At 35.3% G+C, this 22,345-nt stretch overlaps 1 protein-coding gene across 3 annotated transcripts in view; it reads right to left on the bottom strand.

Moving 5' to 3' along the window:
- Window positions 1-2,050: 2,050 nt before the first annotated feature.
- Window positions 2,051-22,345, bottom strand: part of LOC136824110 (apelin receptor-like) — a 35,171-nt gene continuing 14,876 nt past the window's right edge. Inside the window, exons 1-3 of one of the 3 annotated variants that reach the window (XM_067080274.1) lie at window positions 6,825-7,159; window positions 4,230-4,547; window positions 2,322-3,537 (exon numbers count right to left, since the gene is read on the bottom strand). In XM_067080274.1, coding sequence (XP_066936375.1) covers window positions 3,046-3,537; window positions 4,230-4,547; window positions 6,825-6,830 — 816 coding nt within the window. In that variant the 5' untranslated portion in view covers window positions 6,831-7,159 and the 3' untranslated portion in view covers window positions 2,322-3,045. Of the gene's footprint in view, window positions 3,538-4,229; window positions 4,548-5,553; window positions 5,644-6,824; window positions 7,160-22,345 lie in introns of those variants that run through there. The other 2 variants (XM_067080275.1, XR_010849094.1) reach the window with 2 other exon arrangements.

A 22,345-nucleotide genomic window follows, 5' to 3' on the forward strand; every position in this document is an offset into this window, starting at 1 on the left:
TTTAACCAATAGACGGAATTCTTTGCGAAATTTGTAATCCATTAAACTGTATATGATACCGTTGATAAAACAATGCATTGAACCCAAACCAGTGATGAAAATCATGTAGATTCTTGTTTGAAGGGAGAATTTGAAGTAAAGATTACAAGTGTGCCAGAGATGTGTTGGTAGATTGACAACAAGGAAACAGACAGTGATTGCCAGCAGAATTTGTACTTTTAAACGCCTGGTTTTCTCTTTACGCTGGTGACGGATTCCAGTTAAGCGATGTCGTACCTTGTAGCACATGGTAGTTCCACTGTGACAAATCTTACGGATAGTTTTACCACGATTTTCAAGACTGATTTCTTTGACTGAGGACACAATTCTTCATTTTCATCGCAAGTACTTCCAACGGAGCTTGGCTTATTACTCAGTTGCATTTTCTCCGTCACAAGGTACGTGTCGCAATCACCAGCGACGGACGATGTCTTGGTGATCAAGGACGCGACGGAAGTATTTCCTTCAAGCCTGTTATTATTCAATTGGCCGGGTGGCGTTTTACTTTGCACGTGCATCGACATTTTCTTCGTGTGACGTCGAACAAAATGGTAGATATGACAGTGGAATAAAGTGCTTAGCAACAGTGGGATCAACATGAATACAACCAATAGAAAATAGTAACCACCTTGTCCAATAATGGGTCCATTTCTTCTGTGCATGCGCCAAACTGATCATGAATCTTGAGTGAAAAGAGAATGGGGAGGATTACAATAAACGAAAAAACCCAAATGAATATACCAACTAGAAGAATGCTTCGAGTTCGGAGTTTGTGAGTTAATGCATTGATGACTCCAAGATAACGTTCGATTGCGAGTAACAACATGAGGAGGATCGGGACACCTGCAGACATTGCCGACAATGGGTACACAATACGACACGCTGCCAGTGAATGCACCCACACAAAGTTATTCAAATGCTTCTCAACTTCGAAAGAGAGCAGACATGCGTAGATGAGATCTGCCAACGCGATCTGAAATCATTCAAAATAAACGATTGAGATTATTGATATAATTTTCAAAGATTGAAATGATTAAATATATTTCAACCTGTTAACAAAGTATTTATACTATTTTTGGTGTGTTGTTTTTAATGCAAGTATTGCTATTGTCCGTCAGAAGGTCAGTAAACGCGGGAAAAAGTGGCGATAGAGTTTGGAACAAACACTGTAAACACCTCCTCCACTGCTTATACTCCGCCGTTTTCAAATTTTTCCCGCCTCCTAAACTATTCCCTTTTTTATTGATCTTGTGTAGACAATCAGACCTGTCATTTTCCAAAATCAGTTCTCGCAAAAATATAAAAGTTAGGTCGAAGCTAGTTACTGGCCAAAGTTAGTGCTCACAAAAATTCCTCTATTATTTTCAATTTTTGGAGAAACAACTTCAAGCACTCATTAGCACCCGTGTCACAGACCCACTGGGACCCCATTCCCACTGGAAATTTCAGCCCCACCAAGAAATTAACTTTGATTTCATCCCCACTCGAAAGTCAATGTCTGAAAAGTGCATTCCAAAATCATCCCCACTGGATTTGTTTAACCTTGGAACAATAAAATTTCTATACCCATTGGGATTTCGATAGGGATTTTTATCACCCTAAGTGCAAAAGAGATGATCTCTTGAATTTCTGAGCCTCAAACAATAGTATCTAAAATCCTCACCCATCAAAAATTTACCATCCTAATATAGCAATTTAAAACCTTTATTTTATCCGAACCGTCTTAAAATACTCACTGGGTACAAAACGTTATTTTAACATCTGTCTAACGATAATTGAACGTTTGAAACGTCAGATTGACGTCGTTATGACGCTCTGTGCCAGCTTGGAGAGTACGATGCACTGAGAAATATCTAAACAGGTGATGATATGCCCCCCCCCCTACAAAGTCTTGTCAATATTTTACTGGAATCTTCGATTTTTCTTTGCCAATAAAGTTGGGTAACCAGACGTACACGTACATTTTCCTTTAGACAAAGAAATCTTGGAGAAACTTTGAATTTTTGTCATATAGAATATTTTCATTAAAAATTAGAATACTTTAAATATACATTCAATGAAATGATATCTGTAGTCCTTTGTAGTTAACGATGATCTCAAGAAGAAATCTAAATTTATCCAGTGACACTTCAATCCCCAAATGGTGCAACCCAGTGATGTGAATCGTTCATTGTATTCATATTGTTTTGATTTTGTTTTCTTCTTGAAATATCAATATTTTAGAATAATAAGAGGGGTCGTAACTCAACAACGTCTCTCCCAAAATGTCTCATTTTTCTCAATTTTCGAATATCTTTCCCGGCGTATCTTAGCCTTTCTATATCTTTCGCTAAGTCACTCAACTATCTTACCAGGATAACCAGATTATATTTTCTCCTCTTCAACACTGATTCCCACTGACAGAATGCATTTGAGTGCTCTTGGAAGGGTAGGAATGTCTTTTTTGTTGATATTTCTTTTCGTATGCTCTCCCATAGATCAATGTTTTAACCAATAGACGGAATTCTTTGCGAAATTTGTAATCCATTAAACTGTATATGATACCGTTGATAAAACAATGCATTGAACCCAAGCCAGTGATGAAAATCATGTAGATTCTTGTTTGAAGGGAGAATTTGAAGTAAAGATTACAAGTGTGCCAGAGATGTGTTGGTAGATTGACAACAAGGAAACAGACAGTGATTGCCAGCAGAATTTGTACTTTTAAACGCCTGGTTTTCTCTTTACGCTGGTGACGGATTCCAGTTAAGCGATGTCGTACCTTGTAGCACATGGTAGTTCCACTGTGACAAATCTTACGGATAGTTTTACCACCGATTTTCAAGACTGATTTCTTTGACTGAGGACACAATTCTTCATTTTCATCGCAAGTACTTCCAACGGAGCTTGGCTTATTACTCAGTTGCATTTTCTCCGTCACAAGGTACGTGTCGCAATCACCAGCGACGGACGATGTCTTGGTGATCAAGGACGCGACGGAAGTATTTCCTTCAAGCCTGTTATTATTCAATTGGCCGGGTGGCGTTTTACTTTGCACGTGCATCGACATTTTCTTCGTGTGACGTCGAACAAATGGTAGATATGACAGTGGAATAAAGTGCTTAGCAACAGTGGGATCAACATGAATACAACCAAATAGAAAATAGTAACCACCTTGTCCAATAATGGGTCCATTTCTTCTGTGCATGCGCCAAACTGATCATGAATCTTGAGTGAAAAGAGAATGGGGAGGATTACAATAAACGAAAAAACCCAAATGAATATACCAACTAGAAGAATGCTTCGAGTTCGGAGTTTGTGAGTTAATGCATTGATGACTCCAAGATAACGTTCGATTGCGAGTAACAACATGAGGAGGATCGGGACACCTGCAGACATTGCCGACAATGGATACACAATACGACACGCTGCCAGTGAATGCACCCACACAAAGTTATTCAAATGCTTCTCAACTTCGAAAGAGAGCAGACATGCGTAGATGAGATCTGCCAACGCGATCTGAAATCATTCAAAATAAACGATTGAGATTATTGATATAATTTTCAAAGATTGAAATGATTAAATATATTTCAACCTGTTAACAAAGTATTTATACTATTTTTGGTGTGTTGTTTTTAATGCAAGTATTGCTATTGTCCGTCAGAAGGTCAGTAAACGCGGGAAAAAGTGGCGATAGAGTTTGGAACAAACACTGTAAACACCTCCTCCACTGCTTATACTCCGCCGTTTTCAAATTTTTCCCGCCTCCTAAACTATTTCCTTTTTTATTGATCTTGTGTAGACAATCAGACCTGTCATTTTCCAAAATCAGTTCTCGCAAAAATATAAAAGTTAGGTCGAAGCTAGTTACTGGCCAAAGTTAGTGCTCACAAAAATTCCTCTATTATTTTCAATTTTTGGAGAAACAACTTCAAGCACTCATTAACACCCGTGTCACAGACCCACTGGGACCCCATCCCCACTGGAAATTTCAGCCCCACCAAGAAATTAACTTTGATTTCATCCCCACTCGAAAGTCAATGTCTGAAAAGTGCATTCCAAAATCATCCCCACTGGATTTGTTTAACCTTGGAACAATAAAATTTCTATACCCATTGGGATTTCGATAGGGATTTTTATCCCCACTGAAGATGAAGGTTCCACCGGGGCTGTGAGACAGGAGTGTTCATTACTGTTAGAAAAGCTTATACCTGTAGAATAATGAAGTGGTAGGAAGAGATTCTGCGCTGTCTCACAAATTTGTTGCCACGTACCACAATCACCAAAATATTGAAGATGATCCCTAACACCATTGAAACTGTTTTCATCCAAAACAAAGCATCAATAGCGGTCTTCGCATCCATGTTGGGTGTTAAGATTGGATGGTTAGGGGTAGATTTGACGGTTAAGTTATCCGTGCAGTTAGGAAACAAATTTGAGTTTGTTGATGAGGTCAAATTTGTTGCATTGGCCGAGCAAAGTGTTTGATTTGTTGGAATGGCGAGTTTGAATGTGAAATTTCTCAGTTGCTATAAAATAAGACATAATTAAATTGTAAGACTATTTAGTAAATCAAAAGTAATATCTTTAAAAGGGGAACGAAATCCTCGTAACAGGATCCTTGGAATAAAGATTCTTTAAATCCAATTTATGAAGCTGTGTGCTGATCTTGCAAAAGCAATACACCTTTTAAACGGTAGCCGATAATTACCGCGCGGGCTTTTTTTGTCCGTTTACCACCCTTAAACTGTCCCAGTCTTTTTTACACCTAAAGACAATAGAAAAAAGTGTATAAAAGGGATTGGATCGAGTTTAGTGTGGTAAATTAAATAATTAAGTGGCACACGCCTGATCGCGCGACTACGGTCGAAAAAGTGTACATAGAAATGCAAAATATTTTCCCATTAGAAATGTAAACCATTCACTTACATCAAAGCGTTTTAAATCAGTATTATACAATTTTAATAAAGAGAAGAAGAGCTTTCAAGAAAGAACCATTTACATTCAAAATTCATGTATGAATGATTTAGGTTGTCTATACGCTTTAAACAAAGTATACCCAACAGCAAGAATCAAACTATTTACTTATAAGGACACCCCTATCTCAGTTCCCCGGTGACAAAAACAAACCAAGGTGAATAAAGCATCATTATTTCCCATCCAAGGAAACCAATTCTAGCCTCTTCGGCCTTTAAATTAAGCAGTGAATCTGGGTCTTCTTCCAGATTTTAAAAATTAAAGCTTGCCAAAAACATCGCCCCTGTGTCACAGACCCGCAGGGATCCCAGCTCCATATTAAAATTTTAGTTAAATTTCGTCACCGTTGGTAAAAATACCCAAAAATTTCAGCCCCCACTGGGAAATGGACTTTAATTTCATCCCCATTCGAAATTCTATGTGAAAAGCCACCATTCGCAATAGTTTTTTAAAGCTTGGAACAATATAATTTTTATCCCCAGAAGGATTTCGACAGCAATTTTTTTTCCTTCTGTGGGTAAAAAGTAAAAAAAAAAGAATTAAAGCAAAATTATCTACCTCCATGGCAAATGTATTTTGATGAATAACATGAACGAAGTGCTTCTCCAAGTCTTCAGAAGTTTGCCGTTTTTCACTTCAACTTATAAATTTAATTTACCAAAAGTTTACTGTTTTTTTTTTTGCAATTTGAAGATTTTATACCCTTTTTAGTAAAAAAAAAGGTCCAGAAAATCCTTTGATTATATGAATTCCCTTTGTGAAAACGTGATTGTTTTATTCTTCAACTTATTGTGGACTTATGAATATTGCATTATTTTGGACGACAATTTTTTTAAACAATAACTTTCCATAATTTATTATTCCCTTCTAAAAGTAAGTTGAAATTTCCCCTCATTATTTTAAGCGCGGCTAAGATAATCTAGAGAATAAAAATCCGTTAACACCTAATATACTCTCTCCTGTCCCAGTGACTGAATGAGAGTTTTATGCCAGTATGAGAGTAATAGGGAACAAAATGACTGTATTAAATACTATATCAACGGAAATAAACCTTTATTCGAGCATCCTCCTTTTTTTAAATGCGGGACATCTTTGAAAAAAAGACCCTCCCCCTGCTCAATGGTCAGTATTATACCTTGGATGCTCAATTTCGTCATATCCAGTTGGCCAATCTCCTTAAAAATTTGATATTAAGTTTTATTGTTAATAAATTTTAATTCGATAGCATTTTCAATCCTAGGAGTTATCCAAAATCATCCCTAAACTAGGCCAAAAGTACAAATTGAGGCTGGTCTGTAAAATAAAACGCGTATTGAACGGGAGACAAAAATAATGTAATCAAAATCTTTTTTGAAAATTGTTTTACTTTGATGTCAGTAAATATTTAAAAAGTGGTCTTTTAACTTTTCTTTAATATTTTTGAATTTTGTTCAAGAATATTTTGGCAGAAAGGGTCCCTTCAAATTTCCATTTGCTTTCCATCTCAAGTTTTTGTTGAAAAAGTTTTTTAGATCAACCTTTATGCTAGCAGAGGAAATGATATCGGCAAAATATGAAACAAAAGTTTCGTTCCATTTTACTTTTTCATGGGAAAGTCTTTCTAAAACTAATTCCTAAATTTAACGCAAACTTATATTAACCTTCGCACGTATATCTCCATTTATTCACAAAACATCCTTTCGTGCCAATTGGGCATCAAACCTAAAATCTCTTTCTTTTACCCTAGAAAGAACAGGGTAAGAACAATTTGAGGCACAAATTGCCAAAAAATATAAGTACAGCTGAGCCTCATCTGGTTCTTGTAAATACTTTCACTAAAATAGCGTTACCTCCATTGAAGACTATGAGAGAGCTTCTGATTTGCTTCTCCGATGTTTCACAAACAAAGGTTGAGTAGTTCTTCTAGACCATAGCCTTATAATAAACCCCGGTCTGGAAGCCTTTTGTTTCTTTCCATTTTTTCTTTCTTGAACTTGAATTTGAGAAATTAGTTTGTCTTGCTAACTTTTTGATCATGTGATTAAATCCTAAACCAATCCCAAGCCGAATACTTGGTAACGTGATCAAAAACTGAGCAAATCGATTTTATCTTTTGATATTAACAAAGGAAAAAGCTAACAAAAAGTTAAAACAATAAGCTTCCAGACCAGGGTTTTTTATACGGACTATGTTCAGAAACTAATTCATCTACACATCAAAACTGAGAACAAAAATGTCACACGTAAGCTAAGCTTCAACCACGGAGCCTGCTTTGTCGGAACCTTAAACAAATGAAAATGAAGAAATCTGTCTGATATTGATAAGCCCTCAAATTACGCGCCTTTATATCTTGATGTGGTGATGGAATCTTAAATACATCCATAAGAAATTCAAAAGTCATCCGAAAAACATCCAAATATATTCATTCACGTGTTTAGGTCAAAAGATATATCTCCCCTAATCAGCTAAACGGATCAAAAACAAACTAGAAAATGAATGAAAAAAACAAGGTTTTCAGAAGATGAAAATTGCAGATGAACTTTAACACAAAAAAACCCTAATATAGGTCAAATCCTTAAACGAAGAATAAATCTTAAAAGGCATCTACAATCAGTGACAAAATACTTGGCACAAAAGGGAGATTCACCGGGGTGTTTTGAAACCACAATCGATTTGCAAGTGCTCTAAAGTAGGTTCAAAGGGTAGATTTTAAATCTGAATTTAAACGCTAGACTTAAGACTTCGGACCTTAGGATCTGAGGATCCAAAAGTTCAAAAATGGTCCAGTAGGGCTTGAAATATACCAATAAGTCCTTCCCAGATCGAAATAATCAATGAAATCAAGTTGAAGGCCTGAAATTGACATTCTCGCTCGAACTTCAATTTTCGAAAAATTGTAAATTAGCCAAAAGTGCCAATAATATATTATGGCACTGATTGTAGGCTAGTTTTATTTAGAGACACCATCGATAAAAGTTCTTGAGGAATAGTGACATCTTATGATTTATCTTCAAAGCAAATGCTTTTGTTTATTTTTTGGATATCACTCAAGATTACTCTTCACAATTCCTCTTATTTTTATTGGATCAGACTTGACACGTCCACTGCTGCAACACTTTTTAGAAATTCAAAAATTGATCCCCTTTTGACTTTCAGAGGCTCCTATGGCCTAAGTTTTGAAAATTTCAATAAAAAAACTACATAGAAAATAAACATTTTTGTGTCAGAAGTTATTTTCGTTTGAGCCTCTACCTTCATTTTTTACTTTCTCAGCTATAAGGGTAGTCGGCAACTAAACTCGTAGTCAGCATCCGTTTTTAAAGGTCTAAGAAGGATTTTCAAATTTTTTTTGCCAGTCACTTCTTGACAATACTTGGCAATAGGCTACTTTAAAAAAACTGAATGGAGAAAAAACAGTTCTGAAACTTAAATTTAGATACAAACCCAATATCTACGGGAATTTCAAAATGCATTGCCGTACTACACTGAGATACACTCGAGGTACACTCTGGAGTAATAGAGCTTTATCGTGACATATAGAGCCCAATGTCACAGAGAAAGGGTAGGAACACATTTTACGTTCATCGTACGTGATGAAAAATACCTTCATAAATAAACAAGTGATTGCTTAATTATCCTCACTTGCTAAAAGTTTCCTCACTGGTCACTGACACTGAGAAAGGGGTGCTACAGCTTTCAGAGAAGATCACATGACATTTCCCTTCTTAAAGTAATCAAACGTCTTTATGAAAAACATAGTTGTACGAGATTGAGTGTCACTATTTGTTTTGCTTGAACTTGATGATCATTAAAACATCCTTTCCGCTAGCATGGGTTTAAAACTAAGAATGAGAAGCCCAGAGGGCGTGAAGGCTCAGCGACTCGAAAAGTAACAAAGCGCCGTTTCTTCCAAAAATGAACTTGAATTGAAAAGGCTTCTTTGAAAAACGGACATATAGCACCACGGACAGCAACATGCTAATGAAGGCCCAATGCTAGGCTGATAAAACTGGATAGCTATTTTAAAGTTACACCATCACCAGGAATTGAGATTCTAAAATACCAAAGTTGGATAACCTAAAGTTTGAGTTACTAATCTTACATAACCGCTTGAAAGGATATTCTAGCAAATTGCAACAACAACAAGAAAACACCAGAAGGTTGAACAGGATACCATACGTACCACAGAAAACGAAATATTATACTCCTTCTTCGAAAACCGAAAACACTTTCAGATTGATACAACTAGTAAAATACAAAAAGAGAAAATGAGGGTCTAATAAGGGCTCGATTATCTCTCTCTTATACATCTCTAAGAGTAAACAAATACACGATTTATGTTAAATTAGTTGGAGGGCTGGTAGTACCTATTAAAGTAAATCGAATGATACTTAACCCTTTAACCCTAAAATGCGTACGGGTAAAACATTGCTCAGTACTAATTGATCATTTCTCATGTTTGTATAAAAGTCAAGTCTAAAAAAGTAAGAATACGTTAAGAATATTTCATCCTCAAATTCTAAACGGACAAAAAAATACCCGCGTGGCAATTGGCGGCTACGGTCGAAAAGGTGTATTTAGAAACAACACATAAAAACTTAAGGGCTCTGACCATAGTCAGAAAATTGATTTTAGTATCTGAACATAAAAGTTATGTTTTAGATTCTTTAACACTTTTAACAAAGAATTGCCTTTATAAATTGCTTTTTAATCAAACCCCTTAAGATTAATTAAGAACTTATTTGCAATAATGACGTTATGAACTTAAAAAAAACGTTAATAATATGTTGCATCACCTTCTTTTATAAAAAGTGCTAAGTTTTAATGGGTAATTAACCTTTTTGTTTCGAACTTTTTTCAAACTGTCCGCAATGAATTGAACTATTTTAAATTTTGCGGAAAATTTTTCTTAAAAGATGTGTCAAAAGTTATGACTGTTTTTTTAAGCAAAATCCAGACGAAAAATTTATGAAAAACCACTAATTTGAAGATTTCGAGACAAAGAAGCATTTACAAAAATTTTCCGCAGAAATTTTTATTGTTCGGTAAAAGATACACCATCTATTGCGAAAATTTTTTCAAAATGTTTTTTCTTCGCCGAAACTAAGCTCTTCAAAGTTGAAATACTCTTCCTCGCAAAAGTCTTCATTTTCTTCTTCATCAATTTTTTTCAATGCAATTTTTGAATTTTCAGATTCAGGAATAGTTTGTCTAACAGAAAATGTATAACATGCCATAGTTTTGTTGGTTGCATCAGTCAGAAAACACATTTTAAACACGGCAATTATGAAAAATTCACTATGGTCAGAGCCCTTAAAGTTAAAAACATTCAAGCCAAAAAAGAAATCATACACGCTTTTTTTATATAAGAATGGTGTAAATCCATTTCATCATAGATATTCTTAATTTTTTTGGGAAAAGCATCCTAAAATATTCTTACAACATTCTTAGGTTGGGATCCTAATTCAGACTAGATTTAACATTTAGTACATACGTCTCAAGCATAAAACGGCATTTTTGTGAAAGGAGTGAGCCTTACTTGGGGGTTATTGACAATTTATAATTGAAAATGCTCTTAACCCTATTATTATCAGGCTTTTTCGGATTTTGTATTCTCAAGGGGGGGTGTTTTCCACCAGCTTTGCATAACTTTTGATCTAGAAAAGATATGGACTTGAAATTTGGCAGAAATGTTCTCTTTCATATAAGGAGTTCATAGAAAAAAATTTGGGTTGATGACGTCATTATAAATGTGATGACGTCATCACAAAGTTCCACAATTATCGCTGACCAATGAAAAAGTACTATTCAATAAAATAGCAATTAAAGTTGAAAAAATGAAGATTTTCCAATTCTGTTTTAAATTTCTAAAAGCCAAACAGAATATCTTTAACATATTCGCCGGTTTTTAACATACTCATAAAATTCACGTTTAAAATCCGTGCAGAAAATGAGCAAATTTTTTCAAAAAACTATGACGTCATGTTTGATGACGTCAGCAGTTTTTGAAATTTTTTTAAATATTTTTTAAATATTATTATTGTTACCTAAAACCTGTCAAAATTTGAAGTTGGTTGGATGCCTAGATCAAAAATTATGATAAACTTAAGATTTTGGAATTTTACAGGGTTTTAGCTGGATTTTATGATATGCCTGCACAAAAAAAGTCATAAAACCTGATCTGGTCGATGTATAATTGTAAAATTTGGTATACATTCTGCTAATAGGATTATATTAAAAGTCAAAAACTTTCAGAGTGTTAAATATTTTTTTCAGTGAGCTATTAGCAAAAGAGTGCCAGCCTGGTGGAAAACACCCCCCCCTGATAAAAATAGGGTTAAAATGGCATTCCTTTCATAGTTTTATAATAACACTTCTAAAGACCAAGCTACTTCGTACTTGTACAAAGTCATGAAGGACAAAATTGAGTCAAAAATAAATGATCACAGATATGAAGAAGACCACACAGAAAAAACTCGCTAGAACTCGCTGATAAAATCTTCACACGACCTTCACAATCGGATCTGGCGCCAAGTCAATTTCTGGAATTTTCAACAAAAAACCGTAATTGCAAGTACATTTTTGGTGGTGGATCCTCGGCTCTCGTTTTGATAGTATAACGGGAACAGATCTTTACTGTCAGCAATGGTAATTGAATAACAAATCTAGTCTGGAAGTGAGATTTAAGTTTTTTTGAGATTCTTTTACCCAGTCGTTCTGATCACATAATCAACAATGACGTCAGAGATTGGTCAATAATTTTTTGAAATGGAGTGGCTGTTGTGATGTCACCCAGCAAAAAGAGCCCATTCGTTTTGATCACGTGACAAAAATTCAACCTTTTTGCTTGCGTTTCCTGACCAAGTTCTTTTTTTCAACTGACATTTTTGTCCATCAGACTTGCAATTCAGCAGTCCCCTAACACACCCTTACAGTGTATCCAGCTTATTGAAGACCCTTGTAGTGCATACACTATATCAAAAGTACTCCGAAACTCGAAAATCCCTTAACTCGAAGAGATTTTTTTCCATGTATGTGTTCGACTTATGTATCACACCACGAGAAGCCCTCTATTTCGCCATAACGACCACTCATGAGGGAGGGCTGATAAACTCGATTGTTACGATTTGTCGACTGTTATATTCGTACTCTCAAAATGAAGTAAAGAACAATAAAAAACAATGACAACTAGAAAAACACCCCTGCCTCTGTGACCCAGTGGGATCCACCCCACTCGTCACCCCAGTGAAAAATATTCCCAAAAATCGCTCATTTTTTCACCCCAGTAGATAAATCACTCACCCCACTGAAATACTGTAATTGAAAATGACCCCATTGAAAGATACGAAAATTTTATGATTTTGACGTACCCCAGTAGAATTCTCACATCAAAAGGTTCACCCCACTAGAATCTCCCCTTCTCTTACGAAATCCAGTGCACAAAAAAGCTCAATTTTTTTGTAGAATATATCCGATATGTATGAAAGTCCCTATCTTTAATGAAAAGGCAAGAGCAAAATGTTTTTCCGTTTTTCAGTCAAGCTTTTCTCAAAATATAGGTCGGTCGTGGGTCGATCATTCAAGTTCGTAAATCAAAAGCGAAAATAATGATGATCTTCAGGTAGGCTTGATGACTAGAGAAAAATTGATGAACATGCAAGTTGTTGGGTTAAATAAAAATGAAGCATGAAAACTTTGATAGGACATAAATAAATTAGTTGAAATTGTTTTTTTTCCCCTTTGTAAATTTTCAAAGTTGCAAATTCGTAAAAAAGGAGTGATTATAGCCTACACAAGAATTTTCCCCGTCGGCGCAAACCATGGTTGGGCCTCCTTAGTCACTACATCTTAAAACACTACATTTTAAATTAAAGTTCATAGTCTCCATAACTTTCAGAGAAATGTTCTTACATAATCCACTTTTACTTTATCCATAGAACATACAATTATGAGTATACGAGAAAATACTTTTAATTTATGCAGTTAATTCTAGTCAATAGGGCAAAGTCTTCCGATTGGGCAGACTGGAGTCGTTTATAATGCGTGTAATGCAGTAGTATGGGCGTTATATGATAATACGATAATTGTTACGGGATAATATTAGTTTGTATAAACGACTGGAAGAATCCGGTGTTCCGGCCTTATAGAATCCCCGGCTAGCTACGCAGAAACTTGCGTAGCGAGAAAACAAAGAGTTTTTTCTGAAAACAAAAGAAAGCTTTTCTCGGACAGGGGTGCTTCCGTAAGAATTTGGCGCGCGAAAGGTAAGGAGAAATTAATTTTTGATCAAGCAACAACAAACTCTCAAAACAAAATGAACAAGACGACTTAAAGTCGAAAATTTCGCATAATACTTGAACATCAACGACGAAGACGCGTGAAACGTGACTCCTGCAGCATTATGCATTTTGAATGAAGCGTTACACAAAATATACACAATGTATTGTACACACAGGTCATAGATTAGATACCCTGTTTTTTTAATGAAAAATCTCAATCCATTAAAAAAAAGATTCCTTTAAAAATGCGACTAAAGAATTCTATTCTATAAAGCGTAAACAAAATCTTTCAATTCAGAATAATTCAGAGAACTGCAATATACTTGAGAAAAATAATTTTAAATTTTTTTGAAAACGAAGAAGAAAAAATGAACTTTTCATTCTTTGATGCCAGAAACCTCATTTTGTGCTTTGAAGGAACTTGTGATAAAGACTTCTTTCACTTGCGCAAAGTTTATATCAACTTCTTTTTACAAACAGTAGAATGTATCTAAAATTGAGAAAAATGGCTAGTCAGAAAAATCTGTTGTATACTATCTTCGCTTTCTGATATGAATGATAGCCCACCACCATCAAAATCATTGGACTTTTCCAGAAAAAAATTGAATATGGGGGGGGGGGTGAAGGATATAACATTTTTTGGAACCCCCCCCTGGACATTGTGACAGCAGGTCCAACCCCCCCCCCGCCCCGGACAAGCATCAGTTGATCCCATCGAGAGCAAGTTTAATCCCCCCAGGACAAGGCCCAGGACAAATTTTGTAGATTTTTCACTACCCTCCCCCACCCCCATGTACAGACATTTTCTGGAAGAGCCCATTAGAGGCAAAAAGCAGTTGAGGACACTCATTTTTTTTATAAGCATACGGTAAATTTCGGCTGAAGCTGACTATGCTTAAGTAAATCTCAATATTGAGACTCAAATTATGCTTAACCCTATGCTTGGTAAAAAAATTATGTAAGTTTAGGTAGTGTACATTCTTAAGAGACCAAGTTGTGTTATTTATAAGAGATTAAACAAAATAAAATCACCAATTTTTCGAATTTTGTTTGTAATTCTCTTCTTCATTCTTCTGTTATTTTCTGAAGTTTGGGAAATTATGATTCTGAAAATTTCTTTGGCTGAGCCTCAAGGTATGCTTAATTTTTCTGTAAATTTGAGCTTCAGTATGCTTATAAACGTTATGCTTATAACAAAAATGAGTGTAGTTGAGCTCCAGCTCCAGCTTCTGGACTAGAAAATTGCAGGGTAAAAACTAGCCAACTTTAAGCTTTAAAGAAATAATACTCCTTGAGATTAAACTTTGACTCCTTTATAACTGCTTTAAACTGCATCCCATTAAACAAACCCTCCCCAATCTCTTTCCGATTATCCTGTGAAAAATATATAGGGGAAAGATTCCAGAAAAGTAACAAGAATCTTAGTGCGGAAATGGGAATCTTATACAGACAACGTACCATGGTTCAAAATGAAAATTCTAATTAGCAAAAGGTGTATCAAGATCGGTGAAGTTTGATTGAAGCTCGATTAGTTTGATTTATTACCTTGTTGCCCATTCTTTTTACATTCCGAAGGCTTATTAGCAGACGCCCACGCTAAAGCTTAAAGAGCGAGCCAACATCTATCATCCCATCGAGGAGGAAAAGTTGGAACTTTTACTAACCAAACTCATCGAACACCAATCAAACTTCATCGGATAAAAAACTGTCATCATTAACGAGGGGCCGCTGTACATTGTGCGGTGGTGTACGATGGGGCTGGATCTAAATGCTTTGTACGGCGATGAAAATAGGTTAATTTGAAATCTGCTGTATTATCTGTACACCCCACCTTACCCACCGTAAATCACCGTACAATGACAATGTACGGCAGTGTCTAGGCAGGGTCGTTTCGATTAGACAAAAATGGTTGCTGAATTTCAATTGACATGATTTCTAAGAAATACCGTGAGATCGGGTAACTTGCATACGCATAGCCCTCAAATGAATGAATGACCTATTTGGTCATTAAAATACAGTTCATTAAAATACAAAGTTAAATCAAAACAAAAATGGTAGGCTAGAGCTGCAAGCGGAGCTGCGTATTGCATTTGTTTTGAAATTTTGCTGCTTTGATTGGTCAGTCATTTGATGGCTGTGCCAGTTACCCTCCACTCTGATGCAAGTTACCCGACTTCACGGTACTTGCTAAAACTTACTGTTTGTCACAACTGGTGTCACTATTAACACATAACTATCTGGTGAAAAAAAGAAAAAAAGATCATACCTGTGCTGTTTGTAGTTTTGGTGAAGAAGAGAAGAGAGGGTTAATAATGTTGTTGTTTGTTTGGAAAATTAGCTCTTTTTGTATACTTACTGAGCATGATCAATTTATTGGTGCATTCACTAACTACACAAACATAAAATACTTAGTAGTAAACAAATATTAAACCTCTTTAAACACTCTACAAAAGACCAGACAATATGATAAAAATTTATACAGCAGCAGCAAGTTTCAAAAGCATGTGCAATCAAGCAGCCATTAAAAAAAAGTTCTCACGATGAATGTTTACGACCAGGTATGTTTACGAAGGCTTGGTTACACTTCTTGCACTAGCGTATTTTATTTATTAAGAAAAGCCCTGTTTTTTATCACTTTTTATCTTTGTGAGTGAGTCCACCTTTAGAATATTTGCCGTAGTACGCCCGCAGCCAAACGCCCACGCCATAATTTGCGCCCTAAAAAATGTCTCGCCAGCCAGACACACGGAAGGCTATCGTAATACTTTCGCTAAGCGAAATTAAAAAAAAAAAAATTTTAACACACAACAAATCAACACACATTTTTTTTTCAAGAAGAGTTTTTTTTGAGCGGGAAAAAAAATTATAATTGCAATATTGACATGACACTTTTCTTTTGTTTGGAGTTAGTTTAAAACAAACGAGAAAAATTTTTCGAGAGAGAGAATTGTTGTGTGTTCTGATTTCTCCTTTTATTTATGTGTTTCGACCATCTCGATTGTTTTTTCTAAACCAATCAAATCGATTTACGAAATCAAAACAAACCGTTTTTTTTAAATATTCTTGCTTGGAAAAGCTTATGACAAATTTTCAAAGTAGAATATTTAAAAATTTTGTCGGTCAATTTTAAATTCATTTGGTCAAAAGTTGATACATTCATTTATCTTTCCATTGATTCAGGTTTTAGCTTCCCTTTTTGCCCCAATTTCCCCCCTTTTTCACTTCAAGATTGACGTTGTATGGACGTTGAATGAATGTCGCTCTTGCAAAATCGTTTCCCCTTTGGGAGACGTCTCCCAAACGGGATTCGTCTCCCAATCGAGGTATATTGCCCTATTGTTAGTAATGGATGATGTTTTTTTTGTTTTTATGATGAGTCCTATACCTCACCGTTTCAACGCAGTTGAAAAATAAATTCCCAGTAGCCTCAGATAGTGTAACAACGACTCCGCACTACATTTTATAATTCAACAATTTGACTAGCACTGCTTTACCTCAGAATAAACTTTCAGAAAGATTTTTTTCACCCCAGTGATAATCAAGCAAAAATTGGTCACCCCACTCAACTTTTCGGGAAATATTTTGCACCCCAGTGAATTTCAGATTTTTCACATCTCACCCCACTGGATGTTTCACACCCACTGGGACACAGAGACAGGGGTGTAGAAAAAGACAATTAAGCATCAAAACAAGCGCGTGGTAAGATCTACGGCATCTACACGCTCGGATCTCAAGTATGTGCTTATTCTTGTTTAGACTAATCTAACGAAGAGAAATATTCAATTGTACGTACAAAGTACGTCTACGCCGTCATATATAAGAAAATCATTTCAAGTCGTCTCTGAACAGAGTTTACAAGCATCTAGGAGGCCCCCCAGTGGACCCTCAATTCACGTATTCACGCACAAAATTTTGCCAATTCACGTATTCACGCGTGAAAAAAACCATTTTCACGTTCACGCACCAATTTTGCTTTTATATCTTTGGTTAAAACGATTGTGACCTTATTGGGCTAAATATTACCTTTTTATGGTTTCCTTTAAGCAGTTTGACCTATTCTTATGCCAAACATTTTCGTCAATATGAAGTTTTCTGCAGTTTTGTGACCTTATTCTCGATAGGGTCGACCTTTTAAGGGATCTTTTACATCTATTTGAGCTAAAATAAAGCAATGTTTTAGGTCTGCCGCGCCAAAGTCATAAAGAACTACCCTCTTATTTTAGGGTGGGCCTCGCAGACCCTTAAGAATTATTTTTTAATTTTAAATCGAGGTTGGGGCAATCATGGTTTGAGAAGCCGTATACTTCAAAACAAGCTTCGAAGGGGTGGAGCGATAGTACAACCAGAGGACGCCAATCCCAATGTTTGACCCCAATCTCATGGAAGGAAATGTATCGAAGACAAAAACGCGAACGAAGGGAGCGCGAAATTTTTCGACAATTTTTGCTCTTTTATGACTGAAAAACGACCTTAATACGCTATTGTTAGCCAAGTTTGCCTTGTTTGGTCACACAATTCTTTTGAAAATTTTGATTTTATTTAGCACTGACCATTTATGTTAGCAAAAATCGGTTACGACGAGCGACGTACCTGCCTTACCCGGTGCGGCGTTTCAAGAGTTTCGCTCAAGAGAAAACTTTTGAGATTTAGAATGTCTAGATTGCTTAAAAACACATCATGTGCATCTATTATCTATGAGGATTATTTTTTAATTGTTCGATGCTGCATGTATACAAGATGTTTTAGAACTACCTACTTTTGCAAATTATTGAAGGAGCAAAAATTCTCTAGGTTAACGCGGTATCATTTTGTTTATTGTATTGTAGTAGAATATGAGTGACTACGGAGACGGAGACGACCATTATTAAACGCTGACGGAGAAAATTTTCTCCAGACTTTTTTGGCTAAAAACGCTCTCGACGCACAAGGATTGTCATTGAAAAACGAAAAAACACGCCCTCAGAAAAATAACAAAAGTATTTCTTTAGATATCTTTGATGATTTTAATGTTATAAAGTTTTGATTATTTTGAATGACTTTACCATGACAATAAGTTAAGTATAAGTAGACCGAGCTGTATATACAAGATAAGAAAATGATTTACAGCTACACCATCCCATGTAAAAATGACCTCACCATTTAAAATCCACTGACCTAGTTCAAGTCTTTCTATTTTTCACATCTTAACAACTTTCAAGGAACTTCTTTTGAGGTGGGAAAAATTGTAAGATATTTTACAACAATTATGATTTCTACAACTTTTCTTGACCAAAACTTTGAGTTTTTTGATGGGAAAAATGGGAGAGTTAGCAAATTTATGTACCAAAACTTTTCTCCTGTAAGAACGAGTTTTTATGTAATGACGAGTTTTTATGTAATGAATAATGTCAACGTACATAGATAAAAACGGTGGTCATCCGTGCTTCAAGTGTATATAAGTCACGACACCCTGAAGAAGATTCCATGGGAGCAATATTGTAATTTGAGCTTCATAATAAAGCGTTTCAAAAAATGTATAAGTTAACAAATGTTTATGAAAAATCTTCTTTCTCAAACTTTTTGAAAGAAAAAATTTCTTTGGCAATACTTAAAAGGTGTAAGGGAGGATGAGGATACCATAATACCATTTTGTCAGTATTATTTAAAAATTTCATTATCGACGTTTCAGGGCGTGGCCAAACCCCAAAAAGGGCAAAAAGGATTGGGTAGCTCTAGAAAACTTTGGAATGATATTTTTGATATTTATCTTGACGAATCCTGAGGATATTTCCCAAAGTAAATTCGTTATTTCGTAAGTAATTGTTTCGATGTCCGTAAAGGGGAAATATAGACGGGCTAGGGCTCATTCATAAATCGTGTAATTCAATTGAAATTCCCTCTAGAAATTGGTATTCTTGATCCAAGAACAGTTTTGAAGCCTTTCAGAGTCGAAATTCATGTAAAAGTTTCAATTTTCCGCTTTCAGATCCCTTTTTACGTCTTCTGAACTTCACTGAGGTAGTGCTAAATTAAGGAAAGTGTTTTTATCACATAGAGCAAATTGTCGGCAGTTCTACGAGAATTTACATTATTTCAGATATAAAAGAAGTGCTTACAATTCACAAACATAAATTTTGATGGATTTTCTGTTGTTCAAGATCATAGAAATAAAAGGTTGTCAAGTCACTCCCTCTAGGTAGGAAAAATAAAATTTTTAAGATTTCACAATTTACACTGACAAATCTTCACCTGAAGAGGTAATGTGCCAAATTTAAGCAGGAAAGAATGTTTTCTCGCCTTTATAGTCAAGCCTTCCTCTTTTTTTGCCTGCGTAAAGCCTTTGGGCTACGCCAAAAATGTCCAAAATTATATTTCTCGAATAAATGGTTTGATATACTTTATTTCTGTCCCTGAGAAGTGAATGTGCCAAATTTGAGCGGAATTCATCATTGTGTGTCTCATTTCCAACATAATTTGGGTAGTTGGGTAAATGGAAAAAGATTGATTTGAGGGCACAAACCTTAGTCTACAAAAAGGCTTCCCACATTTTTTTCTTCATTTTTGTTCAAAAAATATATTTGTTCCTGTCTACACTTATAATTTAGACCTCAAAAAAATTTAGTTTGACATTTTTTGAAAAATCACCCTGTATAACCCACTCCTATTTGTGTGCTAGTAATGGATATGATGGTTTGAGTGCGATGAGAGTCTTTTTTTATCTGAATGCGTGAGCAGGAAAGTTCTAGTAAGAAATAACCGTTTCTTTAATCTTTATTCCAGCACTACGCACTCCCACATTCAATACTTAGTCAGAGTAATAACTCAAAAAAAAGTGACTAACTGCGAAACAGTTGCTTATATTGTCATAGAGAGGGAATTAGAGGGAAAATCTTTTCATTTTCATGGAGCATTATACCTTAAGTGGATAAACTTTCGCGAGCAGATATTTTCACGAGACAATTTTTTTTCAAAAATAATCTAATTTTATTCACGGGGTCTATTTTCGCGAATCGGTCCTTTTTCAATTAACTCTTTTCTTTCATTTTCCTAGAGGGTTTTTGTAAACTCATGGTTATAAAATTTTAGTGAACATTAAACTCCACTTAAGGTACTAAAGTTAAATTATGTTGCATAAGATAGCACTGAAAACATCAAGCAACTAAACGACGGCTTATATGAAAATAAGAATCAAAGTCCATATAAGGTAAACTAATCAGTTCTCAAAATATCGACTTAAGGTACCATTAAACCTCAAAACGTACTTAAAATTAAACCACATAAAGTCTCGAAGAATAAGCTTTAATATTGAATGAAATAGTATGTGGCTGAAACTCAGCTTGTAGCTTTCATATCTATGAGCCGGTATGAGCCCAAGAACTACCAGAAAAAAACCCGCAGTCAATTGGAAAGATTTGAACACATTTTGGCGCATTTTACTATGACGTCATATTTCAAACAAGATTTTGACTCATTTATCTGAAAAATCAGTCGAAGTAGATAACAAAAAATTAGGTTTTGTTTAAAATTCCGTCAATTAAACCCCCTAAAATGGTCAGAAAAGGGTCCAGAATTCGCCATATTTCCTATGTATATATGTCATCGCTAGAGACTCGAAAGATGGGCCTTGAAACGTTAACTGAAAATGGTATTGCTTATAAGTTTCTGTGAACTCTCTCTAAAGTTTTTCAGTCATCCTGGGGCTTAAAGATTAAAACTGCATATTTTTATAAAAATAAACTATACAAGAACATAAGGCTTCGATGACCGAAATATTAACAACAAGTTTTTCTGGTATTGAACCTCGCAATACTTGAAATCTCAGTGATGATTCATTCAAATCATGGTAAAGTAATCAACTCTCAAATATTGATGTTAGGTTCCAATTTTAAACGAGGTGACCATATGTTTTTGCAATAAAAATCTATGTTTTTTCTTCAAGGCAACACCTTGACTTTAATTTATTTCCATTTTAAGTTAAAATTCTCTTTTTTAGCCAGAGTTATATAACCTTACACAAACGAATGAAAAAGTACGTACTTGCTAGGGAGGTATAGCTATTTGCGTACGCTTGTGTACAGGGGGTACTCGATTTTTGACATCTTAGTGCGTACGTACTATGTGGATGGCCCCCTCCCACTTCCGCGCCCCACGAATTGAGCGAATTCTAGAATCTAGGCTTAAACTGGTCCTAATTGGTTCTTAGGTTTTGGCCAAAACTGAGCCTAAATGTTCTTATAAAATTGTTCTTGTTATTAACTTTCTGGTAAAGAAGATTAAGTCAAGACCTTATAAATTTAGAACACCCCTGTCTCAATGTTCTCACTCGCTATAAAAATAGTAAAAATTCACCGGGTCGGATTTTGAGATCTAAAAATCTTAAAAACTTTTACGGCAGTCCGTTCTTTTGTAAATAAATCTTGCGGTGCATCCGATACATAGAAGAATTATAACTGCAAATACCACACCGACCACTATTTTTGCGGTGGCAACTATTTCATTCATTTCGTCATCTTCACCTAGAAAAGATATAAGAGAGATTGATAGTATTAGCCTCTAGAAAATAAGCTTGAAATTCAAAGAAAATTTCTTGAATTCAACAATATGCTCCCTTCAAATAAACACCCTGTAAAGGAATTGTGGCTTTATAGGGAGTTTACGAAGTGAGCGATATATTTGCTAATAAAAGCAACCTTGACACAATAAAAAGTCTGCAACCAGGATTTCTTATTCACATAAATCTTGAAGAAATAGCTAAACGAGGTGTAATTTTCTCTCAAAAAATATATATTTAAGGTCCCTTTCTTTTAAACGCCCGCCTCGAACAATCCCCTCCAAAATGACGTACGTCTCGGGCGTTTATTCGAGGTAATACAAAGCAATTTTTATTAGGGATTTAAGTGACATCTCAATCATTCAAGTCAAGCAGTGCAATTTGGTTGGCTTCGAATGCAGAAGAGATACTCCAGAGGAAATACATTTTCTAAAGGTCTGCATTCTCCACCTTCCCAAAGGTCTATTTGAAACCATGGCACTGAAAAGAAATTAAAACCATAAAAATACCTTCATCACATATCTTTCCAATATAACCCACAGCACAGGTGCAAGTATTAGAA

This window comes from Clytia hemisphaerica, unplaced genomic scaffold (assembly GCF_902728285.1).
Source record: "Clytia hemisphaerica strain Z4C2 unplaced genomic scaffold, Clytia hemisphaerica genome assembly, whole genome shotgun sequence".
NCBI lineage: Eukaryota > Metazoa > Cnidaria > Hydrozoa > Leptothecata > Clytiidae > Clytia > Clytia hemisphaerica.